We start from the raw sequence: 14,925 nt of genomic DNA, 5'->3' as shown, positions 1-14,925 counted from the left end.
AGGAAACAGTGTGCACTGTAAAAACCTGTTGCTTAAAGTTGAATCTCACTTTTCTCCCATGTGGAGAAAATGCAACTGACTGCCTTAGTTTGACAAAAGCCATGTTGAGCTTTAAGCTAATATACGATTTCACTCTACCACAGACTTGGTTTGAAGTGAGTACAAAGGAAACAAGCCACAAGAATGGCAGCAACCTTTCTAAACCCATCAATCCATCTCCCATGCAGCAGCAGGCTGCAGAGTAAGCGCTGTGTGAAAAACTAAGCCCTATTATTTCTTTCAGTGAGAAATCAGTTTTCAGTCTGAGCAACCTGCCAGCCATCAGCATTTCTGCATTAACCATTGCATATTTAAAAAAAACAGAAAATCACAAAAGCTCCCTGACAATCGTCTTTAAAAGGTTATTTGGCATTTAAAATGGCACATACTGTTATGGGTGGAGGTGAGTGTAGCTCCAACAGAAAGCAAAGCCCAGGCTCTCAGCAGTCTATATGTGATTATGATGTGAAGAACAGTAAAGCCGCAGTCCTTCGTCTTCGTTAAAAAGCCATGTTGAGCTGCCAATGTAGCAAGTATAACTGGGAAGTAATTATGTGAAGACGATAAGTGCAAGGCAGCAATTGTGTCTAAGTCTCTACAGCAACCACACCCTTGCTTCTAAAACTGTTATCACAAATGCGCCACTGAAAATGTTAAACGCACCAGAAATCTTCCTAAATGCTTATTCACAAATGCACCTCACAGCAGGAGACCCTCCCTCTTGGACAGGAGTGGGCTGATCTCAGGAGGCAGGAAGTGACGTAAAAAGTAACATGGATGCAGAGATGGTGGACGAAGCAACAGCGGCTGATGATATAATGACACTTTTGTCCTTCATGTCTCTCCTATGTGTAGTTGGACGCATTCACAGTTTCCTACTTAAAATCTTTTAAGCTAGAATCTCTGGGTCACCTCAGAGTTTGTACATTTGTTGTTATTGTTGCAATTTGACAGTAGCAGCATTCATGTTGACATTGCCCTTAAAAATAACACAAACTTTATTTCAATCCTTTATGCGTTTTGTATTGCTTATTTTGTACATGACATTAAAGCATATTTTAGGCAGTTGTGTGTAGTCTACAGAATAATGAAGTTGTATTCTTAGTTGCACTGATATTATAAATAATCTTTAAAATTCTAGTAATTTAGTTCCTTTATTATTATCTATTGTGCCTCTCTATTGTAAAATGTGATAACTTGAAGTAACGTCCTAATATTAATTATCCAGTATTTCATTTTACTGTATTAGACTGTTCAATCATTCAGAATTACAGTATATCTGGCTAGTACACAGAAATATACTGTAATTCTGATTTACAGCCCACAAGTGTAAAGTTCTTCACAGTATTCATACTGTAAAATTATAGTATATTGCTGGCGTCTCTGCTGCCAGCTCTTTACTGTTATTTTACAGAAAAAAATATTTACAGTGTACAGAAGGAGGCTTAGCTCACTATGGTCCATAATCCAATCTATGGGCTCCCAGAATTGGAGGTGCAATTAGATATCAATATTGTCCTTGGTAGAGAGACTAGTTGGAGATGCAGCAAAGTGGCACAGAAAAAAAAGGGGGGAAAGCACAGAGAGAGAGAGAGAGAGAGAGAGAGAGAGAGAGAGAGAGAGAGAGAGAGAGAGAAAACATTACTGTGAGCTTTAAGTGAGCACCAGCTGGGAATACAAGGTACAAGGTTGCGGCAACGTTTCCCCTGTATGCAGTGAGTTGGACCGGTCTGCTCCTGCAAAAGACTATCACCACTGTTATGTAAGTTTGATAAATGTTAAACACTCTGACTGTCATTAAGTAAAGAGCTATGTTGGTAGATAAAGCTTTTAGTGCAAAATGAACTCTGAAGAGCTGAAACAGAATACAAAAATCCATCCAACTGAAGAAGAAAAGGTGTGGAGGAAACGCTGTATTGTAGTGTATACATCGAAATAACATGCAATCTATGTACTCAGGGTTATCCTTAAGCTTTTGCTAAAGAAATACACCATGCGTCCAAAATATTAAAAGACAAATCATGCTGACCAAGACACCATACGCTCTGGATAGACTCAGGAATATATGGAGATGTTCTGCCAAGCCACAGGCTCTGTCAGAAGCATTAACTTTTTATTGTCCTGTGACATATATGCTTATATATTCATCTCACTGTCAGGAGCTTTAGAGAACATTCGTCAAAGTGAGCAGCAACCAGCAGCCCCGGTATACCAGCAGAATCGAACATAATCTGTCCTGATGTGGAGAAAGATGTTTTGTAAGCAGATTGTGTTTTATTAAAAAATTTCCAACATTCACATCCTGTGCCTTCTTGCCTTTTTTTTTTCTTTGGATCAAACGATGCCAGATGCTTTAGCTGTCAAGTGCCCCATCCCACAGCAACGCAAACACATTGAGACACTTATAGTCACTCCTCTCACCTGCCAACCGGCTAAAACCCATCTGCCTCTAATACAGGGTGTCCATGATGGATATGTTAATACTTTTGAATAATCATTGTAAAAATAAAATAAAAATTGTATTTCATGGGCGAAACTCATTCAATTAAACCTCAAGAGCTGGGTCAAAAGCCTGCAATTAGTATAACTGAAGTTCCCCTTTATCCTGAAGGAATTTTTCAGTAGTATCCTCATTTGTTTTCTGAATATTTACTCGCTAATAGTTGATTTAATTGCTCCAAACAAACAATATCTTTCCGAAACACATTTCAGCACTGCCCAGTATCCACATCCTTGAACAATGACAAGCTTTCAGAGAGGACAGAATTAAAATTCAAAGGCAAGGCGGTTCATTTTAGTTCCAGGAACCGCTGTGTGAAAAACACTTGACTGATTTTAATCACATTCTTATTTATTTCAGCTTAGAGCTCGGCATGACGTTTTTTAAAAGCCAGTTATTTTTACTGTGTTGTCAAAGTGCAACAGCACCATCTAGCAGGTTTCTTAAGGTATTGTTCTCTGAAGCCATCAGATATTCACTCTAAAAGCCCTGCCTTTACAGCACTCCTGGAATAGCAAGCAGTTATTAGAAGAAAATGTTTCTAGCAAGAGTGCTTTATCTGCCTGTCTGCTATACATGCTATTAAGTCTGGATTTTCGTTGTCTATAAACTTGTCTGCATTGTTGAGTGATAAAGCTGACATAACAGGAGGAATGAGTCATGGAATATGATTGACATTTGGTAAATACAGCAAAGTCTCTGTGATTTAAGTATTCATCTCAGAAACGGAAACCAAGCGTAAACAATATTTGCATTAAAGTAGCATGCATAATGAAGCAAGTAATTCAACCATATATTCTATGAGTCATAATGTGTTTGCCTGTCTTTAAGTAGTTTGTAATGTAAGATTAAAAATGGAAAATTAAATCCCAATGAGGGGGGGGGGGACTTTTTATGCCTCTATGTAGAGACATGACAGTGGACAGAGTCAAAAACCGGAGAGAGAGTGGGGAACGATACACATAAAAAGAGGCTACTGCACATGGGGCTTAACCGCCATACCTGATACAACATGATATGATACAATACTTTTTTTCCATTTTGTTTAAAAGGGACACATGCTATGAACACTGATCCATATTTAAAACACAAAATAGATTCCCTGATAAAGGTTTCTAGCTGTGGCTAATTTGTAAAAAAAAAAAAAAAAAAAAAAGTCTTCATTTCCCCTCCCTGCAGTTCCGGCTCCATGCTCCCTCACATCGCTGTAATGAAGCCATTTTTATTACTGACAAATGTGATCTTTCTCTCTTTCTTCCTGTCTCTTTTATCAACCCCACTCACAGCTGCTGCTCAGCGTGTGTCTATTTGACCATCATTAAAAATGTATAGCATCTCTCCAAACAGTGTCCTGACAAGCCACCCCTGCTCATTGGATATCAGTCATTAAAATTTAGCGAAGAGGGCAAAGCATGTCCCGGGTATGTATCAGGTTCCTCATTAAGGCTGTGAATGAATTTTTCAAAGTCCTATTACCTCTAAAGGCAAGGCTGCTGATGCCTCAAGGCTGTGCACTCTGACACCGCCGTTGTCTTCCTCTGCATGTACTGTATTGTAGCTGAGGTGTGACGGAAGCTGAATCAACAATAACAATATGAATCTTTGGGTGGCTATACTGCTTCATTTACTACTGCTTGTTGACAAGGCTGGTTCTAAAAAAGGTGAGTGGCTATTTGTTATTTTGATGCCGCAAAACTTAAATTTGATGGGAGTAGTTCATCTTGAAGGTACACTACACACAGAAAGATCTGGATAGCAATCGCTCAATGTCATTTACTTTCAGAAGTTGTATCAGGATGCTAGAAAAATAGTCATGAATAATTAAGCAAGGAAAGAGCCTCAATGAGCTAATGGTATTGCCTCTCTTGGAGCTTAAATTAAAGTATTTGTTTTGCAATTATTAGGCGTCAAATGTGGAGGGATCCTCTCTGCTTCATCTGGGAATATCTCCAGTCCAAACTTCCCAGGCCTGTATCCATACAACATCGACTGCTCCTGGCTAATAGTCGTAGCAGAGGGTTCCTCTGTCCTCCTTACCTTTCACCACTTTGAACTGGAGTACCACGCTAACTGCGCTTACGACTACATCAAGATCTACAATGGCATATCTGAGGATGAGGGGAACCTCCTCGGGATATTTTGTGGAGACATCTCTCCACCACAGTTTACCTCTTCTTGGAATGTCATGTCGATCATCTTTCATTCAGACCGCCATGTGGCCCAAAGGGGATTCAGTGTTGGCTATAGAAAAGGTAACTCATAAGATACGATGCAAAGTGACAGGGATCTTACAGCTTACTACTTCAAACTTGAAATGATTTTTTCCTGCAATTCAGTAACTCATGGCCTCAAGCTAATATCTTATGGGTAACTTAGACCTCACCTAAACATAATACATAAACAGGAAGGGAAACACATGAAAACTCCTATCAGCATCACATTTACAGCTTCACAGCTTCATCCTCTGAGTTTATTATCGTTACATGCTAACAAGAACCAAAATGTACATCCGAGGATAATGGAAATGCCTTTCGTTCTAAACAGGGTTATTGAACGTTAGAAAATAAATGACAACATGACAATTTGACGTGAAAGTAGTGCTAATTTAGAGGAATGGGCTAGAGGATCGAAGGAGTTAAAGCGCAATCCTTTGAGGGCCACATAGGCTTATCGTCACCATCCTCTAAGGACTTTGAATGTGCGTACTGATCTTTAAAGCAATGTAACCAGTACTTGTTCAGACATTTGTATAAAAACATTTGTGTACATTTTCATAGTGCTGCTAGAGGAAGCAGTAAGTCAATCAAAATAAAAAGGATCCATCCTCTAGACCTTGAATATCTACATTACATTTCAAGGCAATCACTCCAGTAGTTATTATCAAAGCTTTTTGTTGTGCATCCTCTTTGGACATTGAAAGTGTGAACCAAACTTCAAAGCAAACCACAGATAATGTGTTTTGAGATACAAGAAAGAAAAAAAAAACAAGAACTTAAACCTCATAGTTTTGCTAAAAAAAGAAGGGGTACCAGTAAAAATGTTTCACAGTCCAATGATCTTTAATATCAGTCCATGTTCCATTACAATCTTATTAAAGAGTAACTCAAATCAAATCAAATCAAATGAACTTTATTTATCCGTTAGGAACTTCGTTGCAGGGAAAGCGCCAGTACAGAACACAAGACACAACACACACAACATTCACACTTTAAAAATTCTGATTGGTCATGAAGTCCCTAATAAATAGCTTAAAAACAACAATAGATTAAAAGCAGTGGTAAATTAAGTGATAAATTAAGTGGTAAAAAGTGATCACAGTCACTGTCAGCCATTTAACAGGCGGATGGAGGTGGGGAGGAAGCTGGAGCTGGCCCTCTTTGTCCTCAGTGGGAGCGCCCTGTACCTGCGCCCTGAAGGCAGCAGAGTGTAGTGAGGGTGCAGGGTGTGTGAAGGGTCAGTGGAGATCTGGGTGCCTTTGCTCAGGACTCTGGTGTTGTAGATGTTAGTGAGTGACTGCTGTTCCTGACCAATGATTTTACTGCTTAACTACTGTAAGTTGTTTCACTGTGTGAGCAGATCACTAATCTCAAAAGCAAACATCCTCAGAGGACCACAAATGTGTCCCAAGAAAGTTCATCAAAAATGTTTGAGGTTAAGAGCATAAAGGGTCAATTGGATCTTCTCAACGTGTTTTTCCCTTCGGAAGTGATCCTTAAAGTTATTTGGGTCTTTTTTCTAAAGAACATGAATGAAGGTATACAATGTCAATCCAGTTGTCATGGTGATATTAACTTTGTATAGTCATCCATCCTCTCTAGATATGTGTGGTGGAGTCCTGACTGGTCTTTCAGGGGTCATCTCCAGTCCAGGGTATCCTCAGGAGTACAGTAACAATGCAGACTGCTCCTGGGCTATCCACGTGTCCAACATCAGTGTGGTCACCTTAGTCTTCTTAGACTTCCAGCTGGAAAACAATGAAGGATGTAATTTTGACTTTGTCGCCTTGTTCGATGGACCGACAGTCACCCACCGCCACCTTGGTAAATACTGCGGGGCAGATAAACCCCCAAACATCATCACCACCTCCAACCAGCTTCTGGTGATCTTCAAGTCGGACTTCAACATTGGTGGACGTGGGTTCAAGGCCTACTATTACTCTGGTAGGTTATTTTGGCTCATTCTACCAGGGAATGTTTTTGTGGACTACCTCGACATGTTTTTCTGTAACTGCAAGACAATTATAACAAACCATCAATGTCACATATTCTGGCATTGTCAGGAACTACATAAAGCAACCTTTGTTTACAAAAACCCTATTCATATGCCATTCAGAACAGAAAAGCTTGCATAAAATCCAAAGTGCACTGAAGAGATATACATTGGCAAAGGGCCATAGAAATGTTGACAAAATTGTGTTGGACTGAGTTGGACAAGAGAAAACAATGGGATCATTGATTCAGCTGATGTTAGTGGCAAGAAAGAAAAGAACATATTATCTAACGCTGAGAGTTTGAAACAAAGGCACATGAAAGATCTAGAACATGACACAAAAGATGCTGTCATCTGATGAAAAGAAAATTGAACACTTCTGCTTCAAAGTGGATCGCTATCTCTGAGCAGAAAGGAGCTCATTCCCTGTCTCACACCAGCCCTCCCACATACAAGACAAAAGTCTGCAAAGTGAAAGTCCTCAAGTGGTCTAGCCAATGCCAGGACTTGATTTAAAGTGAAACACTGCTGGATACTTTTAGGCAGCTGAGCCCAGACTGTCCTCGTTTGACTTTGCCAAACATTAACCAAGAGGATTAAACATCCTTATATACATCTAATGGACACAGACTGCTGCTTCATCAGCAGCAGCATGTGAATGTGTATCTTTGGGATTATTCAATATACTGAAGGACTCTTTACAAAGCAGCCTCCAGCATCAAGGTGTGAATATGTAGGATTCTGAAGACCAGAAAAGCACTATCAAGTCCATTTACTATTAAATGAGTAGGCAGAAAATACATTACAGTATAGGATTAGCTACATATTAAATTGAGCTACAAGGAAAATCTACCTTTTATCAAATTTTCATTGAAATTGCCATATTACAAAAATAATTTATAACATTGGCAATTTCTGATATCTTACATTTAAAGGGATATTTTCCACATTTCGACTTATTTTTCTCTTTTGCTAGAGTTCCCAACTCCCCGGCTTCTCTATCCTTTGTATATTTATGTAAAGACATTGACAGCCTATTAAGAAATGGTAAAGAGCCTTGTTATTAAAGTTTACCATGCTATGGTTATCTAACAAAATGAACACATTTGATTAACTTCTCTGATTATTTGAAATTATCAGGTGAATGCCAGCAGTTTCTGTCGGCTGTAAGCGGCAACTTCAGCAGCCCCCATTTTCCAAACATCTACCCAAACAACATCAACTGCCACTGGAGCATCACTCTGGCAGCCGGATACCGCATCAAACTCTTCTTCCCCATCATGGACCTGGAAGACCGCAACAGTCTGTCAGACGAGTGCGACTACGACTCCATCGCAGTGTACGACGGGGACAGTCAGACAGACACATTGCTGGGTCGCTGGTGTGGCAGAGAGAAACCTCCGTCCCTGGTCTCAAAGAGTAACAAGCTGCTGGTGGTACTCAGCACAGACAGGAATGAAGCTCATAGAGGCTTCACTGCTTCATATCTGGGAGGTAAATGTGTAAGAAGAGGTCTGTTGGAAGCTCTTTTCTGCTGGTGAAGATTTCAAATAGGCTTTATTTAAAAAAATAAAAATAAAGTTCCATGTTAGGATATTATTGTGACATACAGTAAATGTCCTGATTATAAGATGACAAATTATGAAATCAACTTTTATAGGTGTAACTACAAATATAGAAAGCTTTCACCTTGTCATTACTTTTTTTTTTTTACTTCTCTTTAAATGTAACAGTGAGTTGTTTTTTTGCTCCCCTGCAACCTAAGTGGTTCCTGTAAACGTTAGCTGCACAAGATCAGAATTCACCATTCTGATACCGCAGCAGTCCTTACCTCAGCTGGACCGCGAGAGGATCTACCTGGGGAACCCGACCTGTGCGGCCCAGCTGACAGCCACCTCTTACAAGATACTCACCCAGTTTGTCAACTGTGGTACTGCCAGCCAGGTGAGGAGCCGCAGTGTCATATTCATTACTGGTACACCAAGCTTTAGCTGTTAAATTGATTTGTTAATATGCCTGCTGCTTCAAATCCTTTGACAGAAACACGGGAACATCACCATGCTGGTAAACAAACTCTACATCGATTTCTCGGATGGGAAGCAGCAGAATGTGCAGGAATATAAGGTGAAGTGTGACGCCCTGCGGAAGGTAGCTTCAGTGTCCATCATTTCAGCAGAGGAGCGTCGTCTCGAGGAGCAGAACCAGCAAACTGCAAGTGTCGATCGCAGTGACGCAGAAGGTCCTAAATCTGAGCCTCATGACCTGAGCGATATCGTCTTCATTAGCATCTGTGTTCTAGCTGTGATTCTCATGGTGATTGCCATCATTTGGCTGGTGCTGCTGTAGTGTCCTCGTCACATGCGGTTGTATCAACAAAAAAAAAAGAAGAAGAAAGGACTCCGAATTTTTCACATTTGCCGTCATATTTTGTAAAAAAACAACAAAAAAAGTTCACCAACAGTATAAAAGACTCTTTCAAGAATGAAACAGTTCATGATTCAAGTACCAAAGAATGGCTTTACAAGTCACATAGACTTTTTTTTTCATATTAGTGAGTTTGACCAACATGCATGTTTAAAAACAGTGTTAACATGCTGATGTGCCACGAATTGTAAATCTTTTTTATATTTTACATACAGAAAAGTGAGGAAGAAATAAAAGAAAAACTGGATTTTTCAAGTAAAACATGGTCTTCCTTGTGTCGTTGGAGGCTCCGACTGTTTCATTATCAGTTATTTCTTGTATTTGGACACCAGCTGCTTGACTGACATTGTGTTGTCCTTCACTTGAATTCTGATTTCAGGGTGATGTTTGAAGGCAAACACCAGCGCTCGAACAGTCCGCCTGTATGAGCCGCTGACCAACCGCGAGCTCTGATGAAACACTTCCCTCTCGATGTTGTCTATCAGACCACATTCTTCCTGAAGGTTGGACAAAGATATAAGGGAAAAGTCTTCATTAGCAGACAGATAGACAAGGAGATTTCAATGGCCTTACAGCCATGTTACTGTTAGTTTCTGTAGGAACATGGTGGGGAAGCTAGCATTAGTCGTTAAATGTATATAAATCTAATAAAACATTACAGTGCTGCTTGCTGCATCGACGTAAGTGTGCTGCATTAAAGCAGATGCTATCGATTTGGTAAAGGTCTTTAAACAACAACAAGATACATCATGTTTTTTTTTTTGTGGTTTTTTTTTAGTAAGAGGGCCACATTGCAACAGTATCTCTGATGCCCATACATTAAAAACTATTATGACCAGAGCTGGGTGTCTGACCACACACTGTAGATTTCTATTCCTCGATAATCTCATAAGATCACAACCAGTGTAATGTAGCTGTAAGGTGAACTGTAAATGAGAGGTGGAATGAATAGGAAAACTATTTGTGATTGCATATAACTACACTGAGATACTCTTTCTCACCTTGACCTCCAGAGCTTCAGACATCAGTCTTCTTGCGTTGCTCCGGAGTCCCTCAGATTGTTTGTCGGAGCGCACCTCAATAGACGGCTTATTGGAATTCTCCTCGATAAACGTCCTCCAGTCCGTGTAAACCTTTGCTGCGAACGAACTCACCTCAGGGTCCGGATGCTTCCGCATTTTGTTCACTGTGTGACCTTAGAGGAGAGAGAGGTTTTTCATCATGGGTTGAACTAATGAGTGCAGGATGAATTACACTAAGGGTTCGACAAGAAGTGATCCAGTAGCTGTTTGTTCCTTTGAGTTGTAAAGCTGCTCAACAAAGTCCGGTAAGTTATGTAATTCAAACTATTTTATACACACATTAAAATGAAAAACTTTTTTTCCCCAGAATATCTCAATCTATTTATTTGGCCTGTAGGATATGGGGGGGAAAGAGCAATGTGCAATTATTTACATTGTTAAATATTGCAACAATAATTATATGAAGAGCTGGAGCTTTACCTTCCTTTACAATACACTTCAAAGCAGCCTGTATTGAATTGACAAAATGTATTCTAAATTACAAAACATTTATTGTTTACTTTTTTCATCTTAAGCGTGCGCATGCATTTAATAGAGACTATGTGCTCTCTACAGTGTGTGCCATGTTCTAAGTAGTAAAGATATAAATAGGGGTTTGTGCATTGTTTTCCTTGCTCTACCTATCTTGGTGGACTTGAGCACCTCCTTGGATGGGATCTTCTTGCTCAGCTCAGTCAGGCTGCTCAGCAGGTTGTCTTTGCTCTGCTCAGGCAGCTCCAGCATGGACTTACAACGCATGATGTCCTCAATCACAACAACCCTCTGGAGGAAACACAAGGACTGCTGTCAACATGTCGCACGCTTTGTGTGACTTTCCAAATGAGTCGTGTGTTTTAAAGTGTTAACTCACCCGTAAAGACTCAATAGTAGTTTGTTTGTAGACCTTTTCGTTGCTTTTTGCTTTCTTCGGAGATTCCCCCTTTGACAGCCTAACTACAAACTTGTCCATCTTCTCACAGTTGGTCAGATTTAACAAACCAAGGAGAAAACAGTAGTGTTATCCAGCTGTTAGCTTCCCGGTTTACCTTGCATCGTCAACACTTATAAAAGTTTAAAATCAAAGAGCCTATTTATTTAAGCCTATTTATTTTTACTCGACAGAGTCACCTATTCTCGATTAATACAAATCTTCCCTTCATATCATAACAGCAATAACGACAGAAAATCTGTTTGGTGAGGCTAGCTGCAACTGGATGGCAAACAGAAGCAACTACAGGTGCCTTTAAGTGTTGTCGGAAATCCCAGTGACCACTCTGGTTTGGACGATCACATTTAACGAGGTGGAAATATGGATAGATAGATAGATACTTTATTGATCCCGAGGGAAATTCAAGGCATCCAGTAGCAGTATACAGACAGGCAGGACACAAGACACAAGACACAAGACACAAGACATTAGTTACAATACACACCCGCTGTCCCCCCTCCCCTCTGTATACAAAATCCCCCAAACAAGATATAGCAGCCCCTATGTGACTAAGAATAAACATAATTATATGTTAAACCTGTGCAGTTAGTATTAGCAGTTAGACTTAAAACTAATATAGCATAATGTACATAACCTGTGAGGAGAGAAAAACATGTGTTGGTTAAAAGAGACCGGTAAACAGTTAAGGAGCCTTAGAAACAAAGTGCTGACCTTCTAGAAACTAGTTACATGTGTATGTACAGAGGTGTTTGAGGTATTGCCAGAGGTGTGAGGACAGTCGTTAAACAGTCAATGCAGGAATGTAAATTGGCTCACCAACTTAAAGGAGCGGTGATTTGCATTAAGTGTCCTAGACAATAACCTGAAACCAGGAGTGGTTAGGGGTGATTATCGTTAAGTACCCAACTATTGAGGAGCAGCTTAGCATTACGTGTTGAAGACAATAGAGTGAAACTTGACCTAATTAGGGTGATCATGTCAGCCATTACAGATGTAGCATAACACAACAGTAGGATGAAACCAGACATGATTAGGGTGATTATCTTTAAAGTGACCAGTGCTCAGTAAGGTGACTATCAATATGCATTACAGTGTCCAACTGGGGGCTGACTCTGAGGTCAGCAGTGCAGATGAGGAGTGAGAAAAAAGTGAAAAAAAGAGTCCAGGGATCACCGTGCGCTTCTTCCCTACCGTGACAGTGAAGTGTTATACAGTCTTATGGCCAGGGGGACAAAAGAGTTCTTGAGTCTGTCCGTGGAGCACGACTGTGACAGCAGTCTTTCGCTGAACATGCTCCTCTGCCCGGTGAAGGTGCTGTGCAGAGGGTGGTGTGTGTTGTCCATGATGGAGAGCATTTTGTCCAGAGACCTCCTCTCTACCACTGTCACCAGTGAGTCCAGCTCTGTACCCACCACAGAGCCGGCCCTCCTCACCAGTCTGTCCAGGCGTGCTGCGTCCCTCTTCTTGCAGCTTCCTCCCCAGCACACCACTGCGTAGAAGAGGACGCTGGACACCACAGACTGGTAGAACATCTGCAGCAGCTTTTTGCAGATGTTGAAGGACCCCAGCCTTCTCAGGAAGTACAGACGGCTCTGTCCCTTCCTGCAGGTAGTGTCCATGTTAGGCGACCAGTCCAGCTTGTCATCCAGCTGCAGCCCCAGGTACCCGTAGGTCCTGACCACCTCCACGTCGACCCCGCCGATGGAAACAGGTTCTAGATGTGGTTTCTTCCTTCGGAAGTCCACCACCATCTCCTTGGTCTTGGAGGTGTTTAGCTGCAGATGGTTGGCACTGCACCACGTCACAAAGTCCTCGATCAGGCTCCTGTACCCTTCCTCCTGTCCATCCCTGACACAAGCAACTATCGCAGTGTCGTCCGAGTATTTCTGCATGTGGCAGAGCTCAGAGTTATACTGGAAGTCAGAGGTGTACAGGGTGAACAGGACGGGGGAGAGCACGGTCCCCTGTGGTGCTCCGGTGCTGCTGACCACAGTGTCAGATGTGCAGTCCTTCAGTCTGATGTACTGTGGTCTCTCTGTGAGGTAGTCCGTGATCCACCTCACCAGGTGCGAGTCCACCCTCATCTCGGTCAGCTTGTCTCTCAGTAGGAGGGGATGGATGGTGTCGAAAGCGCTTGAGAAATCAAAGAACATGATTCTCATCACGCTGCTCCCTTTGTCCAGATGAGAGTAAGCCCTGTGTAGCAGATAGAGGATGGCATCGTCCACGCCCACCTTTGCCTGGTATGCAAACTGCAGTGGATCCTGTGCGTGTTGTACCTGGGGTCTGAGGTGTTGGAGCAGCAGCCGTTCGAAGGTCTTCATAACGTGGGATGTCAGAGCGATTGGTCTGAAGTCGCCTGGCTCACTGGGGTTCTTCTTCTTGGGGACAGGGGTGAGGCACGAGGTCTTCCAGAGCACAGGAACCTTCCCGAGCCGCAGGCTCATGTTGAAGATGTGCTGAAGTGGCTCCCCCAGCTCAGCAGAGCAGGCCTTTAGCATCCTGGGACACACCTTGTCTGGGCCTGCTGCCTTCCTGGGGCGGAGTCTCTTCAGCTCCTTGCTCACCTGGTCTCTGGTGATGGTGGGGGGGAGGGGGGATGGATTGTCACTGGATGTTTTGTACATTCAAAGCAATGGAAGTATTTTGCAAAAAAATCCAACAAATTACCCTTCGTACGAATATGAAGCAAACAAAAAAAAAACAGATCAACAAACAACGAGATTGCTAAATTTGTTGATCATGCAATTTCATCTGTATTCTCACATTGCAAGGATTAACAGTGCAAATGAAGGTCCACCTTGGTTTTACAGTCACTAAATAAAATATATGTGGACAACTGCAAGACAGCAACAACACAGGTGTCTGCTGCTCTGAACACATGAAAATGCACACTCCTGTGTGTGTCTAATTGTTATGTTTTATATGTCAACAGCTCTGCCTTTTTGTATTTCATTTAATTACTAGAATTTGAGTTTTTTTCAGGTTTTTTATTGGGTTATTCACTTGTGTTGCCATTGTTTGGTGGGTACATAATAAGTATGTGTGTGTGTACCGTGCAGCTGTGCTTAGAGTTATATACTTTAGATAGATAGATAGATAGATAGATAGATAGATAGATAGATAGATAGATAGATAGATAGATAGATAGATAGATAGATAGATAGATAGATAGATTGTCCATCTCCAGGGACAGCCGAGGTCCCCAGTCTCTAAACGGCCCTGTATCAGTGTACAGTCACATGCAGTAATTAAAGTTTATGTTTGTTTCTTCTATTTTAATTGTGTCCAATGTTAATGACCTCTTTAATTGACAAACAAACACATGTTTAACTTCACATAGGAAATCACTGGTGCTGGAAAAGATAGGTATGGAAGATCAAAAGTAAGATAAGATAAGATGTACATGTACAGTGTTGCAGCAGCAAAGCAGGATAGCAGAGGAAAATCACACAGTGCAAAATTAAATTAGATTAAAATGTTAAAAAATATATCCATAAAAAATAGTCAAAAGAGCCAGAAACTTCAAGATGTAAGTCTGTAGTTCAAGTGTAAACACTATACAAAGTACAACATTGAATGGACAAGGAACATAAATAAACGTAAAATAAACTACACATACAATTAAGAGAGAGCAAAGTTATATGTCTTAAAACGAGCACAGGATATATATTCCAGATAACAGGATTTTTTTTTTTCATTTTCAACATTATATCACAGGGCCAAAAGGACCAACTGCTCCA

General features: G+C 41.0%; 2 protein-coding genes across 2 annotated transcripts; one reads left to right on the top strand and one right to left on the bottom strand.

Moving 5' to 3' along the window:
- Positions 1 to 4,133: 4,133 nt before the first annotated feature.
- On the top strand, positions 4,134 to 9,414 carry cdcp2 (CUB domain containing protein 2; the record flags this gene model as incomplete). The annotated part of the gene is made up of 6 exons (XM_079348882.1): positions 4,134 to 4,200; positions 4,444 to 4,791; positions 6,358 to 6,699; positions 7,889 to 8,242; positions 8,514 to 8,692; positions 8,789 to 9,414. The coding sequence occupies 6 exons, from the start codon at positions 4,134 to 4,136 to the stop codon at positions 9,092 to 9,094; spliced, it is 1,596 nt and encodes a 531-aa protein (XP_079205008.1). The 3' UTR covers positions 9,095 to 9,414.
- On the bottom strand, positions 9,246 to 11,489 carry tceanc2 (transcription elongation factor A (SII) N-terminal and central domain containing 2). The gene is made up of 4 exons (XM_079348270.1): positions 11,105 to 11,489; positions 10,875 to 11,016; positions 10,174 to 10,367; positions 9,246 to 9,669 (listed from the first exon to the last, which is right to left on the bottom strand). The coding sequence occupies exons 1-4, from the start codon at positions 11,201 to 11,203 to the stop codon at positions 9,481 to 9,483; spliced, it is 624 nt and encodes a 207-aa protein (XP_079204396.1). The 5' UTR covers positions 11,204 to 11,489; the 3' UTR covers positions 9,246 to 9,480.
- Positions 11,490 to 14,925: the final 3,436 nt, after the last annotated feature.

Source organism: Symphodus melops, assembly GCF_947650265.1.
Source record: "Symphodus melops genome assembly, chromosome: 7".
In the NCBI taxonomy this organism is placed as follows: domain Eukaryota; kingdom Metazoa; phylum Chordata; class Actinopteri; order Labriformes; family Labridae; genus Symphodus; species Symphodus melops.
The sequence above is the reverse complement of the archived record's forward strand: the minus strand, read 5'-3'. Positions and strand labels throughout refer to the sequence as shown.